This window comes from Corvus cornix, chromosome 15 (assembly GCF_000738735.6).
Source record: "Corvus cornix cornix isolate S_Up_H32 chromosome 15, ASM73873v5, whole genome shotgun sequence".
Classification (NCBI taxonomy): domain Eukaryota; kingdom Metazoa; phylum Chordata; class Aves; order Passeriformes; family Corvidae; genus Corvus; species Corvus cornix.
In genome coordinates this window covers 3,354,550-3,374,670 of record NC_046345.1, presented here as the reverse complement: position 1 = coordinate 3,374,670, position 20,121 = coordinate 3,354,550, and the positions used below count along the sequence as shown (strand labels likewise).

The following is a 20,121-nucleotide window of genomic DNA, read 5'->3' as shown; positions in this document are numbered from 1 at the left end:
AGAAAAGCACTCAAGTTTCCCAAAAGGAACAGAGGGACCAAGCTCCTTGCTGGAGCCAGGGGAAGAATTCCTCCCAAATGGGCTCCACTCCAGACACAACTGTGGAGATGTCACATAGTGGTGACATGCAGAAGGTAAAATTCCAACTTCATCTCCTTCATTTTTAATAGAAAAGGAAGAATGGTTGGAAAAAAAAAAAAAAATCACTGCCTGGGGATGTGCTTATCCCCAAGACTGAAGCAACACCTGCCTGACCTTTTCAGGTGGGGTCAGCAAGCCACTCTGAGCAGGAAAACAGTCACAACCCGAGGCCTTAAACATCACCACTGCCAATGACTGACACAAACCACTTAAGCCTGGCTGAACCAGAGGATTACACAGGGCCACTCCCTGTCATTTCCTCTCCCATGCACAACTTTTGTTTCACCTTCTAAATGTATAAATAGCTCAATAGTCCTTAGAAAGGGAAATGCTTTCTCAGCAGTGCCAACAAGGTATCAAAGTGAGTCAGATGCTCTGCCCCAACTCACATCATGGGAAGAGCTACCTGAAAAAGAAGAGTTGTTCTTCCCCAGGGGGGAAGACTCAGACCAGTCACTGCCTAGAGGAAAAGGTGCCAGCCCCAGACAGAACAGTGAGAGAACACCTGCAGCCCTGTGGCTTTCCTGGTGCAGGGTCATCAGGGCTCAGATAAATCCTCCCCAGCCCTGGAGGGCTGCAAGTTGGGCCTGTACCACGAGGGGCATCTCTGCTGTGATCATGATTTGGTCACCAGCAAAGATCTCCCGACAAGCAGTTCCCCATTTATCCCGACTGAAAACAAAGCTTTCGAGGCCCATGAGGAATGAACAGTTTGGATGGAGGAGCCACAAATGGGCTCTGTAAGGGGTGTCAGAAGGGCAGCAGCAGCAGGACTCAGGGATGTGATGAGTCTCATCTTTCGTGGGTTTGTTTCCATTTGGTGGTGGAAAGGCATTGGCTGTATGACACACACACACACCTTCTTCTGAAACAGGAACATGTTAAACATCTCTCTGGATGACAACAGGGGCTCTTCTGTGTTTGCACACAGGGAATTCCCCAACACCCAAACAACCCACCTCCTGGAGAAAGTCCTCAGGGATGAGAATAGGCAGAGATGAGCTCCTAAGGGCAAATATAGGTTAAAATAAATAAATAAAAGTCTAGTGAGCATTCCATTCCATTCTTTTAGCTATAAAGAGAGCCCTGAGCTGTCTGCCCCCTGAAGGGCCAATTCCCTTACAGCAGTGATTTCATTTGGCATCATTTCCACAGAGCAAGCGTAGGTCCACTTTTGGCAGTGTTCACAGATTAGCAGAACCAGCCACAAAAAGAAGCCACTTCACAAACTCTCTTGCCACCTCAGCTGAAGTTACAGCAGCCTCTCTTGAAATCACCACTAAATCAGAAGTACAGAAACAGTGCTGTACAGCCACAGCTTCCTCCCAGAGAGCTTCGATAGCATCGCTGCAGTAACTCTGGTATTTGTAGTGCTTGGTCAAGATTGAAGGCAGGCTGAAGAGTTGGTTTATCACTGTTGAAACAGCACTGCTCTTCACTCCCACCAAAATGCTTTATGTGAGATCAAGCTTGTGATTTCTGAAAAATTAAACGCAGAGTTCAAAAATTGCTGTACCTCCTGGAACTGCAAGCCTGACTCATCAGAAGTTCTCATCAGAAATACTAAGTCAAAGGCACCAATCACAAGGGTAAGATCAACCAGCACAAACTCTTGTGCGGTAATTTTAAAATAAAATCCTTCTTTTCACTCTTCTGTTACCTTTCACTTCAACTAGAGCCTCAACGCTGCTTCCACTAGGCAAGAAAATCCAAAATGCCAGGGAGGTGACAACTGAAGCACAGAGAGCTGGAGCGTCCTACCAGGGAAAAACAAAAATCAGTCATTAAAGGCAGATTTATTAATTTCCTTTCTTAAATGGACTTAAGAGCTCAGTGCCTAACACTGACATAAATTCCATGTGAATACCATGTTATCCAATCTCAGTGCTGCTCTGCAGAGTATCCACTGTCCAGGCAGTGTGTCAAACTCAAATCCAAGCCTGCAAGAAAATAAGACTATCAGGGCTCAAGACATTGGTGCAGCACCTCAGGCTTAATTAATTTTACCTGTTTTGGAGAAATATCAGGGCTACCTGGGAATTACTGTCTGTTAGAAGGAAGTGCAGAGACAGAAAAAAAAAAAAGTTTTATGCTTAGTTTCATCACCCGAGCTCACTCTCACTGTTGTGCAGCAACTCCATAGAGAGGATACAAGCTCTGCTCTGGGAATGCCAAACACACAGATCCAAAGGTAACCCCAGCACTGTTCATTATGAGTTCTTGTCACCTTTTAGAGGTGCAAAAAGGATGCTAAGTGCTAGCCCTGGTCCAGGAACAATTCTACTTACCATTTCCCCACTTCCAGTTAGAAAATAAAGGCATTACAACCAGTTTCTTCCAAAAAATATCCTTTATTGTTTTGGTTGTAAATATAAAAAAATGCATTGCACAATTTAACAGACCTACTGAAAAGTGCTACATATCAACAGCACAACAGAAGTTGTCATGCAACAGAACAGGAAACCTAAGCAAAGCAAGAGCACAACCTGAAGTCCTCATACCTTCAAGATTTTTTTTCCTTTTTTTCTTAACAAGAATGAATTCCATTCACTTAAAACACATTTAAATACAAGATTAGAAGAAGAAAACGAGCTATTTATTCATTGTATTGTTAAAAGGCTTGCTCATAACATTGATATCTTTTGATTGAAAGCCTTATTCATGGTGGAAAAGTTCAGACAATGGCTAGAAATTAATTCCATTAATATTACCTAAGGTGTGTTTCTTTGTAACTGAAGTTACTGTAATTGCAACTGAAGAACTCAAGTTTTACAGACAGAGCTATAGTTTGGTTCTACCACTTCTGCTCTAGCACAGTAAATGAGAAGAAAATCCAACCAAGAATGAAACAAAAGAAAACTAGAACTTTAACTGATGTTGTAGGAAAAATATTGGGGTCCTATAAAAGAAAAAAAACCCCAAAACAAATAATCTCCTCTGACACTCAAGTGTATAAATTAGGGAGTAATAGAAAAACTCCTGATGTCTCACCTAATTTAAAAAACTTCTTAAAGTTATCAACAATTGTCCATAGTCCTCCAGACTGGTGTAACTGAATCCCTAAAGAACTTAAACTGGATGTCATCAGCCTTTTGATTTTTGGTAGTTTTCCATGCAATAAAGGTGAAAAGGAACAAAAAAAAAAAAAAAAAAGAAGAAAGGAAAACGTGAAAACAGTGAAAAAACCCATTCTATTTTCAGCAGTACCTTCTAGCTGGCAACATCAAGAATTATCCACTCCAGAAAACTGAGAGAGTGAAATAGCCTTCAAATAATTTGTACTACAAAAGCATTATCTTACTGAACATTTCTGCAGTGACCTTCCCTGTCCTGTTCTCAAACTGCTTTTCAGGAGTTTTGGGCTTTAAAAGCAAACACAACTAAATTTACCTGTCCCTGTCACTTCTACCACATGTGAACACAAACACACACACAAAGGAATGTAAAAAAACCTGAAGATACAAAGGGATGCAGTTTTTCAATACCTTTGACAGCCCTTTGTCTTTTCAAGCCAGTTCAGATTTAGAGGTTTAAGCCCTTGCCTGTTTCCTGGGTTTGTCATAGCAGAGGTTATGTCCTTGTGTGCACAGGTGCTCCTGCACATGGCAGTGGAGGGCAGTGGATTCAGCAGGAAAGATGTAATTTTTTCCATACACAGATGAAGTTACTCACAACCTCAGTCTGAAAGGGTCACAGTAATGCCACATAGATAAAATCCTCTAAAAGGCCAGGGAAGCCCCACTTCCTCCATTTGCTCAATTTTCCACAGAGCATCATTTTAGGGGGAACAATGTATGACTTATGATTAATCAAATGCATACACAACACCAAGGTCTAAGGCACAGATGGAAACATTCTAGTAGGCCCCCCTTCAAGGAAGCCTTCCACAGGGGACTAGAAAAGCAGGGAAGAGCATTCCAGTCAGGTCAAATGGTATTAACCAAGAATCCTTTGGTTTTGTGCAGAGATCAGACTGTCACAGTGAAGTGTGCACTTGTCTCTGATCCCACTCCTCAGTAATTCCTTCAATTCTAGTTTGCTCCTGGACTTTCACCCCTTACTCCTCCTGCTAAAAGGAGGCCAATAACTGCAGTAACAGCTAATAACTACACCAGATAACGCCCAAGTTCTCCAGAACTTGTGTTTGGGGTGGGGCCATCTACAATATACCAATTAATACAATTCAAGGTCAGAAGGAACCAGTAGACAATCCCAGTTTGACCTTGTGCATATCACAGGCCATAAATAAGTTATTTAGCCACTCCTTTACTGAGCGAAATACATTGGATTTGATGGAATACAACTTGTATTCAATTACATGGGGGTTCTCCAAAAGTTTAGCACCAGCAGATGTGCAGCACCTGCAGTTCTGTGCAGATTTATAGGCACTGTGTGTTTGGCTTACTTACTTTGGTGACACTGAGGAAATCAGAGCGCTTAAATTAGGGGAGAAAGTGTTACCAAACTCTGAAAAAAATAAAGTAATAAAATTCCTCAGTGGGTAAGAAAGACAGACTAAGGTGTTTAAACACAAATCAAAGTGGAAAACTATGCAGGAACTAATACATACGTGGTCTATCTCTTTCCATACCAATCTTTACTGGTTCTACTTGTTCAGATGTGAGACATAAACCAGCTTTTTTCCTCCCGTGTTTCCAAACGAAGTGAAATCACTCTCCTCATAAGGCTGACTGATAAAAGAAAAGAATTCTGATTTGCAATAACAGGGTGACAAGAATATGTTGAATCACTGCTTCAAAGAGCAGTCACATCATTTCTGGTAATTGCACTACATGGAAAGTATCTTTTCACTTTTCCTTTCCTCCCTCCTACACTCTTGCCTAAGTAAGCAATATTGAATTCTTTTCTCTTTAAGATTTGCAGTTGCTTAATAGTGCTTTGAGTTTATTTCTGCACCACAATTTGTTAAACAAGCACTCCCCCCCAGTTGTAACCAGCTCACGGTGCAATCAGATTGATACATTTTCCATCCACATCCACAGAAAAACTGTGAATGGACAAAATTTTTGGCAGTTCAGTTAAATTACCCTTTCCTATTCCTTTAAGGTTGCTTTCAGTTTCTAGTCCATTCAGTGAGATATGGATGTTAGGGTTTCAGCTGTCCAATTTCCCTGGGCCCTGAAGTATGATTGTACTGCACTGGGCTTCTTGGGACAGAACTCCCACGTCATCGATACCAGAAATGGTAAAAATCACACACCATCACTGCTGACAAGCAGGAGACCACATGGCAGGGGAGGCATTACAGGATCTGTTCATCTGAAAAGGTCAGCAAAAACACCAGTTCTTGGACAATATGCCTTCTGCTCTCTTGCTAGAAACCCAGACGTTTTTAACACACGAACAGTGAGATCGGCCCACCGAGGAAAGGCCGGGAGGGACATCTCCAGCTCATCACAGCGTAAAATGATTTTACTGGAGTCAAATTCACAACCAGTGATAAAAACGGGAGGATTGAAAGCACTGATTTACTTATTCAACACTTCTTACCCAGATGCACCCGAAAGTATATTGTTTAATTGATTACAACATTATGAAAGACCTAGGAATGGATCCCTCCAAAGAAGCTACTCACTATTTAATTACTATGACAACCTTTACACACCATTCCTTGGCTGAGACTTGGAATTTTGTTGCTTCTATCACAGGGACACAGGTTTTCACATGTGCCATGAACTTCAAATTATATGTCCAATCTACTGTAAAAAAAAAAAAAAAAAAGAAAAGCATCTCCCCCTCTGCCTGCACAGCTACAGGAAGGTGTGTTGGTACAAAACGTGCCATTCTGCCTTCCCCTTCAGCCCCCAGTTCCTCCATGCAGGGAGAGGGCCCTGGGGCTCACCTTTTGTGCCTTCTCCTTGCTACAGTGCTGCTCACACAGAAGGAACTCTGCAAGGAAAGCCATTAGCTGCAAAAACTCACGACAATGGAGAAACAAGAACAAACCTACCCCCTGTACTCAGTCCTACTCCCCAGGTCTATTGTTTCCTTTCAAACTTTGACCCACCAAGTGGAGGAGACTGGGACAAAACTGAGAAAAGCTCCTTACCCCCAGGAGAACCTACTGAGCCCATTTCAGTGTGTGCAACCCCCAAGTGTTCCAACTACTCCTCATTTTCCCACTGTGAGAGGCTGCACATCACCTCCAGCCTGCTCTTGGAACGGGAAGAAAACTGCTCAGGGGAAGCATTTCCACCATTTGCATAGCTCTGAACAATCAGGATCAAGTTGTGAGTGGAATTACAAGGGTCATGGGACCATCCTAGACTATGAACAATCAGCTAGAATGAACATCCCAGTGCTATCTCAGGATGGACAATCACTGCTGGAATGGGACTCAGTTTACCTGCAGCAGAGGACAGTACATGCTGAGACTCTCACACAAAAATGTTATGCAGTATTTTGAGTTTTAAACTTATTTTTACAAGTTTTCTAATTCATGTTGAACATAATCTTCCCATATAGACCAGGCTCAGCAAAGTCCTTCAGGTTTTTCAGACAGAAGGCAAAAAGAAGAAGCAAAAAAGACAAAGAAGCAAAGAACTGACCGCAAGTCTGTGTGGTTTGATACAGCTTCTGAGATAATAAAAAAGCCAATTTTTTAGCATCACAAACTCAATTCTTGTTTCTGAAGTGCTATTACATTTACCTACGGGTGTGTTTTATATGTGCACATTTTGTGAGGATGGCAGCTGAACTGTGCAGATTGCAAAAAACCAGTTTGTTGATTAAACTGGTATAAAAGTCGTATCTTTATCCTAATTGCAGAATTTATACAATCTAAAACTGCTTTCTTGCACTTACGGCACGGCCTGCCACTCCCCTGCAATGGCTAAATTAAAAAAAAAAAAAAAAAATCAGCTATTTTATTTACTAGAAAATAAAGCACGTCTTGAAACTGATCAAAAGCAATGATACACTCATTCAAATAAAAATACACAAAACACAGCCTGAGATTTTAATTCTAAGTATTTTTGCCATGAGTTGACATCACTGACAGATTTTTCTTCTCCTTTGGTTTTTCGTATGATCCTGTTTAACAATTTTCAATATTCAAGTAAAACAAATGGAACTGAATACCAGAAAACAAAATAAAAAGCGTATTTTGCTTCATGAAATCAAAAGTATTTTTTCCCCTTGAAGAGCACATTCCTTGGTGTACAGGATTTACACTTCAGAGAACTGAGGGTGTTTCATAGAAATCTCTTAGTTGCGTACAGATGCATTGATGGAGATCTATTGCTGCCTGCAGGGCTCAAACCTGCTGAGTTTACCTGAGCTCGGTGGTTTTTCTCACTTGACGGAGCACAGCACAGCACTGGAGAGGAACCAAAACATTCTGACAACGCTGCATCACCTGCACCTCTTCGGAAGGCAGGGCCAGGTGCCCTGAACAATGTCTCAGGTGATGGAGAGAATCCTTTCTAAAGTGCACCGACTGGAGGAGCCTGGGCAGGTGGGGCCTGGCAGGTTCCCCACCCCTGGGACAAGCACCTCAGGGTCTTTGGTTGTTAGGTCTCCCCAGCTCTCTTGTTCACCTTCATCACAGCCTCCCGGGCCTGCTCTGGCAGCTGCGACGGGTCCGTCAGGATCGAGGTGGTCCTGCTCAGGTGCCGAAGGGTGTTCAGCACCACTACAAAAAACAAACCCAGGAAAAGCATCAAGAGAAACCATTAGTCTGACTGATCTTTCTTCTACAAAAGAGAGCACCTCGTGACACTTATAAATGTAAGTTAAATACTTGCTGAATGGCAAGAGGGAAAGAATCAAGCAATGATGCCCAAACAGAAGGTCACTCCAAAGCTGAATACAAATCTCAGAGGTCTTCCCTCACTACCAGATAAATCACACAGCCAACTAGAGCCAAGCTTTTGAAATTTAAAAGTAGTTAGACTGTTTAAATTCTGGTATATTCAACATTTTTTTTTCTGTCTTCACAGTCAGAAGAGGCTCTTATTTTTTCAATGAGCTAACAAAAAGGAAGCAAAAGTCACATTCAGCATCATGTGCTTTCTTTGTCATCCTCTGACTTTTAAAAAATGCTATTATATTACACTTTCTATGATCTGGAAGAGCTTCTGGATGGAACTTCACTTACTTGGTCTCAGAATAGGAAGAGTACAGTGCTGATCCAACCAGGCCAGTGCAGTTTCGTTCAGATCCTTAAAACTTGTTGTGGAAACCATCCCATTGAAGGACTCAAACAATGGCTTAATAATAATGCTGAACTGCAGACCATCAAATGTCAAGGGAGACAACAAAGGGGGAGTTCCAAACATTCTACAGGAAAGGCTATGACAGAGAAAACACTGGATTTCTAAATGGACTTCAACTGCCAGAGGGACTGCAACATTTCAAAACTTGTACTTTCAAATCTGTAACACTAAGGAAAAAAATTGAACCTTAGCTCCTAGAGATATTCACTATACTTTGCAAAATTCCTCCACACTGACCTGAAGGGGGAAAAAAGGAAAGGGGAATGTGCAAGTTTTTGAACAGCTTCAGTAACTGTAATTTTTTTCCCCTGAAATCTTTGCTATTGTCTATTTACATTTCCCAGAAGACAGCCAGAGTTGCAGTTAGAGTCCACAGAAGATTTCTTGCAGTACAATAACCTAGCAAGAAAACCCTACCTCTGCATTGCATTTTACTTTCCAGTTATCTCCCACACTTTGAGGTGAACAAGTTCTGCAAGAATCCATATCCACATGCAGATGTGGATGAAAACTGAGGACATTTGTTATTTAAGTAACTTGGCTTAAAGTCACAGCATCAGAATCTCAAGCTCTTGGCTCTAAAAGTACCAGTACCAAAGCCCAAGTTCATCAGGCTGGTATAAAAGGATACAATCCAAAACTTCCAGTTCTGCAGGGTCCTGCTTCTCACATACTCATCAAACAACCTCTTCATGTGGTCGAACCTTTGCCGTGTTACAGGAACCCCGGTAGCAGGGAGCTGCTGCTGGCAAGAACTGAAAAGATGTTTGGAGGTCAGAATCCCACTAAAAAGGACACATTTCTCTTCCAGAATAAATTGCAGCAGAAGAAAAGTGTGTATTCCTGGTATCTCTGGTGGAGGGGCTTCCCAGTGCATGATCCCCCCAGAGTGTAACTGCTCCGGTCAGCAATACAAACTGTTTTCCCAACAATTTTGTCTATATTCAAGCAGCAAAGTGACTTATCAAGCTGCTACAAACACTTCTGACAAACAACAAAACTGAAAACAAAGTATAACATAGAACAAAGTAATTTTAGGCATCCATTAAGGACAAGGCACATCAGGAGTCAAGGAAAAATTTACAGAGTTACTCCTAAGCAATGTTACAAAAGAAGATATAACGGAGATTCTTATGAAACAGATCAATTTAAAATAAAACCAAGCAGACTTCATTATATTTTGTAAGAAAAACAGAAGTATTTTGATTTACTGCTAATTCTAACATCATGCCTAAGCCTAAAACTTCTGGAGCTGGAAGCAAAGCCACCGGTGTTCTCAACATGCTGTGTAGTAGTACGTAACTATCATAAACCAAGCGAGCAAACTGAGGCACTGGGAAGGTGAAGGGATTTACCACAGCTATGTTCAGCCAGTGACAAACTTCTGGAGCCCAAGCCCTGTGTCTTATGCACTCAAACACATTTTCCTATAAAAACTGACTGCATTTGAAAAGAAACCTGCAGCAAAGCCATTGTGAAGAGTGAGAGTTCCATCATCAATGAGCTTTATAAAAACATCCCTTGCTGGTTTCTTCTCAGAATTATTCTGACCTGACATATCCTCCCTGATGCTGCCACTGCTGCGCATTCCGTGCTCAGAGCTTGCAGAAAACCCACACAGTTTGCACCAGTGCCCATCCCACAGCAGCTCTGCTTGGAGCTTGGAGCTGGCAGCAGCTCTGTTCTGTCCAACACCCATCTGCTGCCTGGTGTGACACTGAGCACACACTCCCTGCTGTTTGGCCCAAGCACCACTGAAGCTGCTGCTCCATCCCTGGAAGCTCCCTGGTCTCACAGGATGGTGGCGTTCAGCTCCTCGATTTCCTCCCGAAGGCGCCTGGTTTCCTCCTGCATCTGTGTCCTCTCCTGCTGCAGCTTAGCAATGTATTCCACTGTCTTCTGGAGCGTGATGGCGTGGCTGATCTAGACCAAGCACAGACACACAGTTCACCTTCTGCAACAACCTGAGATTCATGAAGAGTTTGTCCTCCTAACCTGCACTTCAGCACCTTTTAATTTTGCTTTACTGGGTGTAAAAGCACAGGGTCAGGCAGAGCAAAACACTTCAGATGCTCAGCTCTGTGCTTCTCTGACTCCACACTCCAGTAGAGAAATGTGGCTGCAGGGGTTGTTTTCTTCCATAAACTACCTTTCTGCTACTTTGTTGAAAGAAGTATTTTAGTAATTTAAAATGTTTTATTTCATTATCTGTCCTCTTAAAAATATTTACAGTTCTTACTTAAGTACTGAAGGATGTGCTACATCTCCAGACAGACTTATAGTGCTGGTAGAAGCACTGCTTGAAGCTGGTAATATAAATTATTTAGTTTGGGAAACCTGAAGTTATTGAAGAGAAGGACCCACCAAAGGAGACCGATAACAATACTCTTCAGTTTTGGGGAACCAATTAAAAATCTGCACTTGAGAAATAAAATAACCAGACATTTTAGTAAAGCTAGATTTTTAAAAAGGATTTCCTTTCAAATAGGCTATTCAAGTCAGGAAGTGAAATTCTGACAACGTATCACCTAAATTTCTGAAACTATAAAAATTATGCAAACAAATCAGCATGCTGCACAAAAAGCTTTCATATTTTCCATGTTTTAAAGCTACTGGTATTTAAAGGACACAAAAAATTTTGTTGTGCAGATATATCTGTATTTCAATTTAGTGAACTAAGTTAACTAGTGTAGCCAGAGTAAGTTCTTAGTTTGGATAAAGTCATTTGACAATGAGAAATCTGGGTGTCTGTAAGCCCATGTACAAAAGACAGGTGAAAGGGGAAAAAAAGGCCCTGATTCTTAAAGACAGCTGGGTGGTGTAAGGAGTCCTAAACAGATTTTCCAAATCATCGAACTGAACATGCTTCTGACTCCTGCTGGGAGGCAGAGATCTCAATGGTGTAGGAAATTTTAGGAATTTACCTAAGCTTTTCCATTCTACATCTGCTCACTGCTGTGTTCCAGCAGTGCATGCTCTGCTGTGCTCAGCTGACCATTCAACAGTGAAATCATTACATTTATTAACAAGACTTTTAGAATGGCTCTTTCTTACATTTCACATTAAACTGTAAATGCTGCTGAGGTACTTACCGACTTGGAGTTGGCTGACACCAAGCTGTTCAGAGCACTGAAACCAATCTTGATATTAAACCTTCGTTTTTGTTCTGAAAGATGCCTCATCCTTCGATTCTGCATAAATAAAATCAGCTCAGTCTATGCTGTTCTCCTTTACTGTTCTACTGCTATGACTATTTCAGCTGTTCAAATTCAGTGTCATTTTTGTTGACTTGTTGACATTCACAGTCTCCCCTGGAACAACTCTCCAGAATTTTAATAATGAATTGACAGTGTGTTTGTGGACCAAGCCACCTCTGACATCTGCACCTATTTTAAACATCACATGCCAGGACGGCAAGGAGAAAACCTGAAAGATATTATATTACCTGGAGGTTCTAGACTTGTACAGTATGCACATGATTTGTTACTTGCCAGCATGGCATATGAAGGTTGTTTGAGAGATACTATTTGTCTGTGTAGTGCTTTAGCAGAAAGAAAAGGTCACCCTACAACTCTTTAGCTGTGTCATCAGGAAATAGAAGATTTAGGATTTGTATTAACAAAAGAGCAAAGATCAGTGGACCCAGAATTTGTCCAGGCTGTGGTAGAAATACCTCGCAATCAGTAACAAAGAAAACAACTGGCAGGATTTTTCAGGCACAGGAGGAGCCTGCAGCCCCTGGATCCCAGGGCTGGAGAGCTACATAAACCACTCACAGGAGCTCCCAAGGTTGGTGTCCATAGAAAGAAAAGACTTTCCAAGCTATAAAGGAGCTCTAGTTTCTGCTCCAGCACTGGGAATGCCAGATTATTCCAAGGCCTCTGAGCTACTGAGGACAAAGGAGCAGCCGGTGGATCCCTTCCCAAAGCTGGGGCCACACCGCCGCCCTGTGGCTCCTGCCCAGCTCAGCTGAAGCCTGGAACAGCAAGGGATCATCCTTGGGATGCTAACACATCACAGCCGCAGCAGGGACACAGAGAAAGGATCCAGGAAGGAACAGAACAACTCCATATATGACTCCAAAAATCCCCATTCCACACAGAGGTGAATGCCAGGTGTGTGAAGGAGGTGCAGAGACCCTTAACTGTGTAACAGGCCAAGGATTTCTTTTTTCTGAGTCCCTCTCTGGCAGCACCAGCTCAAGTTGTTCCTACTGCTGCACCACTCAATTACTACTTTTTCCTGGGAGTTTGCCACAGGAAATCTGGGATGAAGAAACTTCTTTAACAGATTTTGCACTTTGAGAACACATTCCTGGCAGAGTGAGGCTTTCTGGCAGCAGCTCACCATCACCCCACTTTATAATGAAGGAAAGCAGTGTAATAAAGCAGTGAAGTGGCTCCCAAAACCACAGAAAATGCAGGTTCAAGAGCAGAACTGAGATTTCCAGTGCCCTCTATGCTTTGCCAAACTGAAATAGCCATGTTACCTAGCAATACAGAACTGTTTAATCTAACAATGAAGAGGAACAAAAGCACATACATCTGAAGCCTGGCAAGTATCACTGTTCCTCTCTTGTCTTACAAAAGAGTTACTAACAGTCCACATCCAAAGCAATTCCTGTCAGAGGAGGTGTGTTTACATGGCTATGAAGCCTATTTCATTGCAGTATCCCTACTTTTAAGAATGCTCCTCCATCTTGTGACCACTTTCCCACCATCAGCCAGCGCTACTAATTTGTTCCTTTGTTAACTTACTCCCTAACAACAGAATAGGCTGCATCTCCTGCTTGTGAGCATTCATGCCAAGCAAATCACTGCCAACTTTCATGAGTAACTTGCAGCATGGTCAGCAAGGGGCAGTTCTGATTCTCCTCTGCAACAGATCCAGAACTTGAGTGTAGTCACAGGCTGCAGGTGTTAAAACTTATGTTTCTGCCCTGGAGTAATCAAACTGCCCTCAACTCACAGGGTACACAGAGCCAGAGAAGCCAGAAGGGGGTTGGCACTTGCAAAACAGTTAAGTAACACTCCCTTTCACAACAGAATGGATGAGAGAATTACAGCTGATTGTTCTGACGGGGTTTTTGTGGAGAAGCTTCTCATACCACCACAGAAAGTGTTCTGACAAGTGTTCAGCTTGTGTGTGAGGTACAACCAGTGCTCAGGTGCTATCTCTAGACCGCCGAGTTCTTACCCCAGTAATTCTTGAAGGGTTTTACAGGTGTAACTTGTAGAGTCTGTGGAGCTGCTTCTCTGTGGAGCAGCATAGCATCACTGGAGACATGTAAGTTACTCAGCAGGTCAAGAACTTCCCCTCCAGCGATGGCCAGAGCCCTGCAGACTGAAGAGCCCCAACAGAACAATGGCAAAAAGCCACAGTTTAGAACACTAAGCCTGAAACCTTTGACCAAGTAAACTGACACCTGTCACAACACTCCTGTGAGCCACAGCAGGAACTGCTGTCATGACCATTAGGACCTGCAGAGGTACAGCTAAGCCTGGCCCCTCTGGTGACACATCCCTGAGGAGCAGAGTAGATTATTAGAGTCTGACATTTTGGATTGCACAGAGCAGCATAGATGCAGCAGCAAGCTAAGCCCGACACACAAATATGCTACTGTCCTGAAGCACAACTTTCTCTAGTTCATGCTCAGACATCAGGACAGAAAAGTAGCTATGAAGGCAAAGAAGAAAAGCCCCTCAAAGGAAGGGACACACACCTTAAATGCAGCCATAGTAGGGTCAGTGGCAGATTTTCCTGAGCAGCTGTTCTGAGGAGACTGTGGACTGGGGCTCTGCTCAGAGGTGCAGGGGGAAGCCTGACCTGAATTCTGACAGTCCCGGCCTTCATAAAGGAAAAAACACAAGACACATTAACAAACAACTTTTTGTAGCAAATGTAAGTGCTGAGAAGTTTCTACTCAGAATTGAACTGAAATGCAGTCGGCAACCAAATTACACTGTTTGATGCAGCAACCACATGTTAGAAAACATCAAGACTGCTGGGAAAGCTTAGGATACAATGTCACAAGTGTCATACATCCTGAATAGCAAGATGTAATAGTCCTTTCACACACGCATATTTCAGCAAAGGCATACTGGATGTGCAGGCTGTGATTCCATTGTCCTACTGGACTCCCCCATTTGTCTCTAAAAGCCTGGGACATGATGGTGACATTTACAAGCCATTTACCACCAGAACCAGCCCAGGGAACGCTCCGTCGATGCACATGCAAAAGGAGTCTTTGCACTTACCTACAAGGATTGTGTCTGAGATCCTCCAGTCAAAATCAGAGCTATGACACTAACAACAAACCTATTCAGCACTTCCTACACAGATGTCTTTCATTTCTTGGACAGCACATCCTTTTAGAAAGGAGCCACTTATAGGAAGCACAAAATCACAGTTTCTGGGGACACTGCAGAGTCATTTAAGACAAAAATTGCAAACTACTGGATGCAACTGAAGCTGTGGGGTAGAAGGGCCTGAAAAGCTTTTCCTTCAAAAATTATCAAGGTATCCTCAAGGCCCATTTACATCCTGCCTACCCAACAGAAACACACTTCCATGTGCAGGGGGGAGAATGCTTACAGCTTTCTAACTTACTAGGTGTAGGTGAGGGAACTTGTGAACTGCTGCAGTGGGAAGGGATGTGCTCTCCTTTCACCAACACATCCTGGACTACACTAGGAGGGAAGAGATGTGAGACTGTGGACTGGCTTTGTTGACTACTTGGTGCTCGCTGTGCTGGACCAACCAGAATGTTACTACGGAACTCCGTCACCCCGGGAGCCTGGGAACAGCACAGAAATAGCACAGAGGAAAACAGAGAAAGAGAGAGCAGGAGGGGCAGTGTGGGGGCAGAGGGAGAGAAGGGATGAGAGAAAGGAGAAAGTGGGAGGAGAGAGAGTAAGAAAGAGAAAGAGAGAGAGAGATTTGTTACCTTGCCTTTCACTAAAAGTAGCAAATTAAGACATGATTAACAATCTGATGACATGAAACAAGGGCTAATATATAAGGAATTGGCAGGCACCAAAGTCAGGCTTCTGGCAGGAGACCAGTATCCTTTCATAACTTAAAGCAGTATTACAACACATCAACAGCATAATATACTAAAATCTATCTCCATCTTCCTGCACACAACATATTGGGGAAACCCACTCACATACCCAAGGCATGTTTTCCAATATGGCAGTGGAAAGGTGAGCTCCCTGGGCTTCTGCACAGTTAAAGCACAAGCCATCCCATCCACAGCACTGTGAATACAGGCCTCCTTGGAATCTTGCTGTTGTGTGAGACAGAGTCTGTCAAGACTATAAAATGCTTCCAGGCCCATAAAGTGACTACATTAAAAATAAGCAAACATAATGCTGAATGCACAAATGCATACGTTGGGTAACAGATGATTTAGTGGACTCGTTACCCTCCTCAGCACATTATGGCTCTCACTACTTGCAAGTAACAGGCCTAGAAAACAAATATATAATTTTTTTTTCTTCTCCTTACTCTGACAATTCCAGCTGGTGCAATTGCAACATTAGACTGAGACGTGGCTGGCGTCAAAATCCCCTCTCTTTTTAAAGGTGCTGGAGTTACAATCACAGCTCTGGACTGTCCCTGAAAGGCAGCTGAAGAACACAATTCAGTTAGAATAGTTAATGAGACAAAACAAAAGCTGGAGATTATTTGGTATGAATAACTTGTCATTAAACAGGGGGGTGGATCAATGGGCATCTATTTGGTACTATTTCACTGCAGTATAAAATGTCACCAGTCTTCCAATAATCTCAACCCCCTTAATCCAGTACAAAGGACTTCAACACTCCAGCTATTTCTGAGTTTTCTAGCATCACTGTTTCAAGGTGAATTTACAGAGGTATGTAGTAATTCAGTGAGACGCAAAGTGTCTTCATTCTATCAGAGCTGGGTTTGACAGGAGGACGGCCATCCTCAGCTCTCCTCTCCCATCCACACTTTGGGATCTCAGACTTGCCCTGCTGATCCAGGAAGGGTCAATGACTCAATACTTCATGCTTCCTTGTATATTTATCTTAAATCCTTTCCCTCAGCACTTCATCCAGCAGCTTCTTCCATTATCTAGTTTTACAGTTGCTTTAGATGACACACGACCACAAGACAACCAAATGTGATTGGGAATCAGCATCAAAATTCCAGAAAATATGCTAAAGATCCAGGAGTTCTGCAGTGCTTAGACAGCTAGAGGTAATTCTGAACAGCAGCAAATGTCTCCACATGAATCTGTGAAGATCTCCATATAACCAATGCAGATGTGCAGGTACTAACACAGAATTCATGCTGAAGCAGTTCTTGCCCAGTCTAGACAGAACATGACTGACCATCCTATACTAAGGGAAGAATCAGGCAAAGACACAACTTCTGCCTGGGTTTTGATAAAACTGAACCAAACATATTTGGCTTCTCTCTTGGCTGTATTGGTTCAGCTCTCCTTTGTACAAATAAAGTCATGATGCAGGAGCAGTGTCAGCACAGCTCAGTCCCTGCCGAGCCACCCCTCTGCAGGTCAGCATCAGGGTTCTGAAGGATGCACACAGAGCAGGACAGGGAGACAGTGCAGGGTTATCCAACGTCCCCTCCCTGACAGTGTCACCTGTGACTGATAACTGTGTTTTGACTCAACTGGAGTTTCTGCAGAGCCTCCATAAGAGAGGACCGTGGATTGCACAAACCTTGCGCCAGCCCTTGCGTGGGTCTGTCTGGAGGAGAGCCCTGTCACTGACACAGGGAGTTCATTCTTTGAGCATTCCACATCTAAAGCTGGAATCACAACCCTTCCACTGTTCACTGTGGTTCAGCTGGACTTATGACATCTCTATTGAGCTCAAGAGTCTACTCTCACCAGTGCATTGTGCTGCTACACAGGCTTGGCCTTTCTGACTTCCACACTTGGGGAGCTGCAACAACCAGCAACAATATTTAGAAGTCACTTTACATGATTCATGTTTCTGTTCTACACATGCATCTTTTCCAGACTTTCCTCTCAAAATCAGCACATTTATCCTGAAGTGGTGATAGCAGTGAAGTCTTGCACCTGATGAGACAATCTGTACAGGTTTTTAAGTCCTTATACCACCGAGCAGTTCTAACCCAAGATATAATGTATTTGCTTTATAGTCTGGAAATGATTTGTTTGTCCTGAACACAAATGACAGGCATAAATGCCTTGGTTACAAGTACTAATGTTTATTCTATTGCCAAAAATAAAGCTCCAGTATTTATATAAATTCTTGGATTTGTCCCCTGAGCTTGACCTCCCAGTAGTTTAACACCATGATCCCCAAACACATGCCACTAATCTAGATGAGAAACAAAGCCACTGGTTGTGAAGCTCTAGAAGTAAATGGTGGAGCATTGGGAAAGTAATATATGGGGTGAGGAACAACCCAGGAAGCACTGAGAAAGTAGGAGTAAAGGCTTTCTGAAAATGAGTTGCCTACAATCTTTACTAGGTGAGAAATGCATGTCTCGACTGCTGAAGGTACATGGACTGTTGGTTTATAAGACACAATAGATAGTAACACTGCCATTAACACCCTCGTGCTATTAATCATGGACCAAACTGATCCCAGTGACATCATAAAATTAGATCTTGCATCTGTTCTTCTCAACAGTGATTCTTCTTTTTGGTGAGTAACCTCACTATCAGGCCCTGGCAGACACACCTACTCCCTAGTAAAGCCTGTTTAACAGTACTCCTCCAGGCAGGCTTTTTCTTGAATTATTGTTGCACATTTCAAGTGGCTGAAGTCACTTGGTTCCCAGCCAGCACAAGTCTAAAAACAGCCTGCAATAATCCTAAGAAAAGCATGCTGCCTGTCCTGTCCAGCCTTGAGCTTTCCTACAAGGACCACCTCAAGCGAAATTCTCCCTCCTCATCTTGTTATTCTTTGCCTTGTGCAGCACCAGTGGCTCCAAATCCCACCCAGTGTGGAGGTCCCAGGTATTCCTATCCCGACCTGAAACCCACTCCTGACTTAAAGCTTCTCAGGGGTCTCTAGACTGCTTGAGACAAAGATCTCTAGCTCCCTCAGGAGATCTCCTTCTCTCCTCTCCTAGGGGAAGGTAACACTCTCTCCCTACTACTCCTCCTCCACTGTGGCTGAATGCTCAGAGGGGCAGTTAATCACAACAGCATCACACCTAAATCCAAGGTTTCTATGGGGCAGGAGCACAGAGCTGATGCAGCTACGCAGCCCATCACAGATGTTACATGGAGAGACCCCCTTCTGGAGGTCAGCTTTTCACACTCAACCAAACTGCTTCCAATCCTTGCAGCAGCCTGGAGCATCCCACTGAACAGTGCAGCCACTGCATTCAACCAGTGGATTCAGGGGTTCTGCAGACACCCTCAGAAGCTCTATTTTAACTTATTACGTAAAGCAAGAAAAGCAAGAAGGTCTTTTCCTCCTGCTAGTCCCACTCCGAAAAGGAAAACATCCCCCCACAGTGCTCCTCACCTGGGGTGATGAAGGCATTCTTTACCAATAAGGACACTGTTTCAAGCTTCGGAGCAGGCACTATTTTTTGTGACTGTTTGGGCCTTGTCCCAGCACTGGCCAGAGGAACAGGTTTGGGGAGTGCAAATGTCAGCTGGGACTGCACCTGCGGCCGGGGCTGCCCCTGCACAACAGCAGTCTGGAAGGCCAGGTTACAAGGCACTCCTGCCCCCGGCTGCTGCGTGGCCAGGACCACGCTCTGGCTCTGGCTGAAGGTGGTGGCAGGGGCGTTGTGGGTCAGCGTGGCAGAAGCCGTGTGAGTGATGACCGTGGATTCACAGAGGCCGAACTTGGGCGTTTCTGGAGCAGCGAAGGCGGCGGGCGCAGGGCTCAGGCTGGAGCTCAGCGGCACCGCGGGCAGCGGGGACTGGTGCTGGGCACTCGTGGGTTGCAGCAGTGGCAGGGACGTCGGGAACACTGACATAAAAGTTTGTGGCCCGCTGAGAGACGAGTCGGGAGGGAAGTCTGCTGGCTGGATGAAAGATTCCTCGCTTCTAATGCTGGAGCACTGGTCTGCAACGACGTCAGGAATGACAGGAGCAGGTACTGAGGAAGGAATCAGTCCATCACTGATGTTCCCTGCTGGAAGCGTGCTGGGCAATGAACCCGACGGCAGGACAGGAGACTGAGAGACAAGGAAATATCACTGATTCAGACATGTCTGAACTCCTCCTAAGAAGGACATGGCTCATGTCAGAGCCTTCTGTTTTAAACCTCTCTTACCTGGGAAGAGTGGCTGTTGCTGTCTGTGGTAGCTGAGCTGACAGCAGACACGGAAGGGAAATAATTACTGGAGCGACTGGGCGTGAATAATTCTGAAACATGAAAAGTCACTTATAAATTTTCTACTTTCCATACTCAATGTACAGCATTGCTAGATCCTAAAATTCACAGGAATATCAGTATTATTTAGCAAATAATGAAACCATGAGATTTTTGCTTCATACAACTGCTGTTGACTGAGCAATAAATTGCTGTCTCCCAGAGGAACTGATCTCTTTGGGATTGACTTCATCAACTTTCATGCAAACTGGGACACTGCAAAAATTAATCCTGTTTAAGGTTCATCTACACACAGACAGCCAAGAACTGATCCTCAGTGCAGTCCCACAAAGTACAGTTATCTGATGCAGACTGCTTGCAGAGCTAGCAAACAGATGTATGACTCTTTACTTCCATGAAGAGCCATAACCATCAAAGTTGTC

At 43.6% G+C, this 20,121-nt stretch overlaps 1 protein-coding gene across 2 annotated transcripts in view; it reads right to left on the bottom strand.

The window, feature by feature from the left end:
• Positions 1-2,472: 2,472 nt before the first annotated feature.
• The window catches only part of LOC104688829 (MLX interacting protein), a 45,489-nt gene continuing 27,840 nt past the window's right edge, over positions 2,473-20,121 (bottom strand). Inside the window, exons 8-17 of one of the 2 annotated variants that reach the window (XM_039560934.1) lie at positions 19,640-19,731; positions 18,878-19,541; positions 15,888-16,009; positions 14,988-15,174; positions 14,101-14,225; positions 11,471-11,569; positions 10,174-10,301; positions 9,010-9,133; positions 8,261-8,390; positions 2,473-7,795 (exon numbers count right to left, since the gene is read on the bottom strand). In XM_039560934.1, the coding sequence (XP_039416868.1) occupies positions 7,674-7,795; positions 8,261-8,390; positions 9,010-9,133; positions 10,174-10,301; positions 11,471-11,569; positions 14,101-14,225; positions 14,988-15,174; positions 15,888-16,009; positions 18,878-19,541; positions 19,640-19,731 (1,793 nt within the window). In that variant the 3' untranslated portion in view covers positions 2,473-7,673. The remainder of the gene's footprint in view (positions 7,796-8,260; positions 8,391-9,009; positions 9,134-10,173; positions 10,302-11,470; positions 11,570-14,100; positions 14,226-14,987; positions 15,175-15,887; positions 16,010-18,877; positions 19,542-19,639; positions 19,732-20,121) is intronic. The other variant, XM_039560935.1, reaches the window with a different exon arrangement.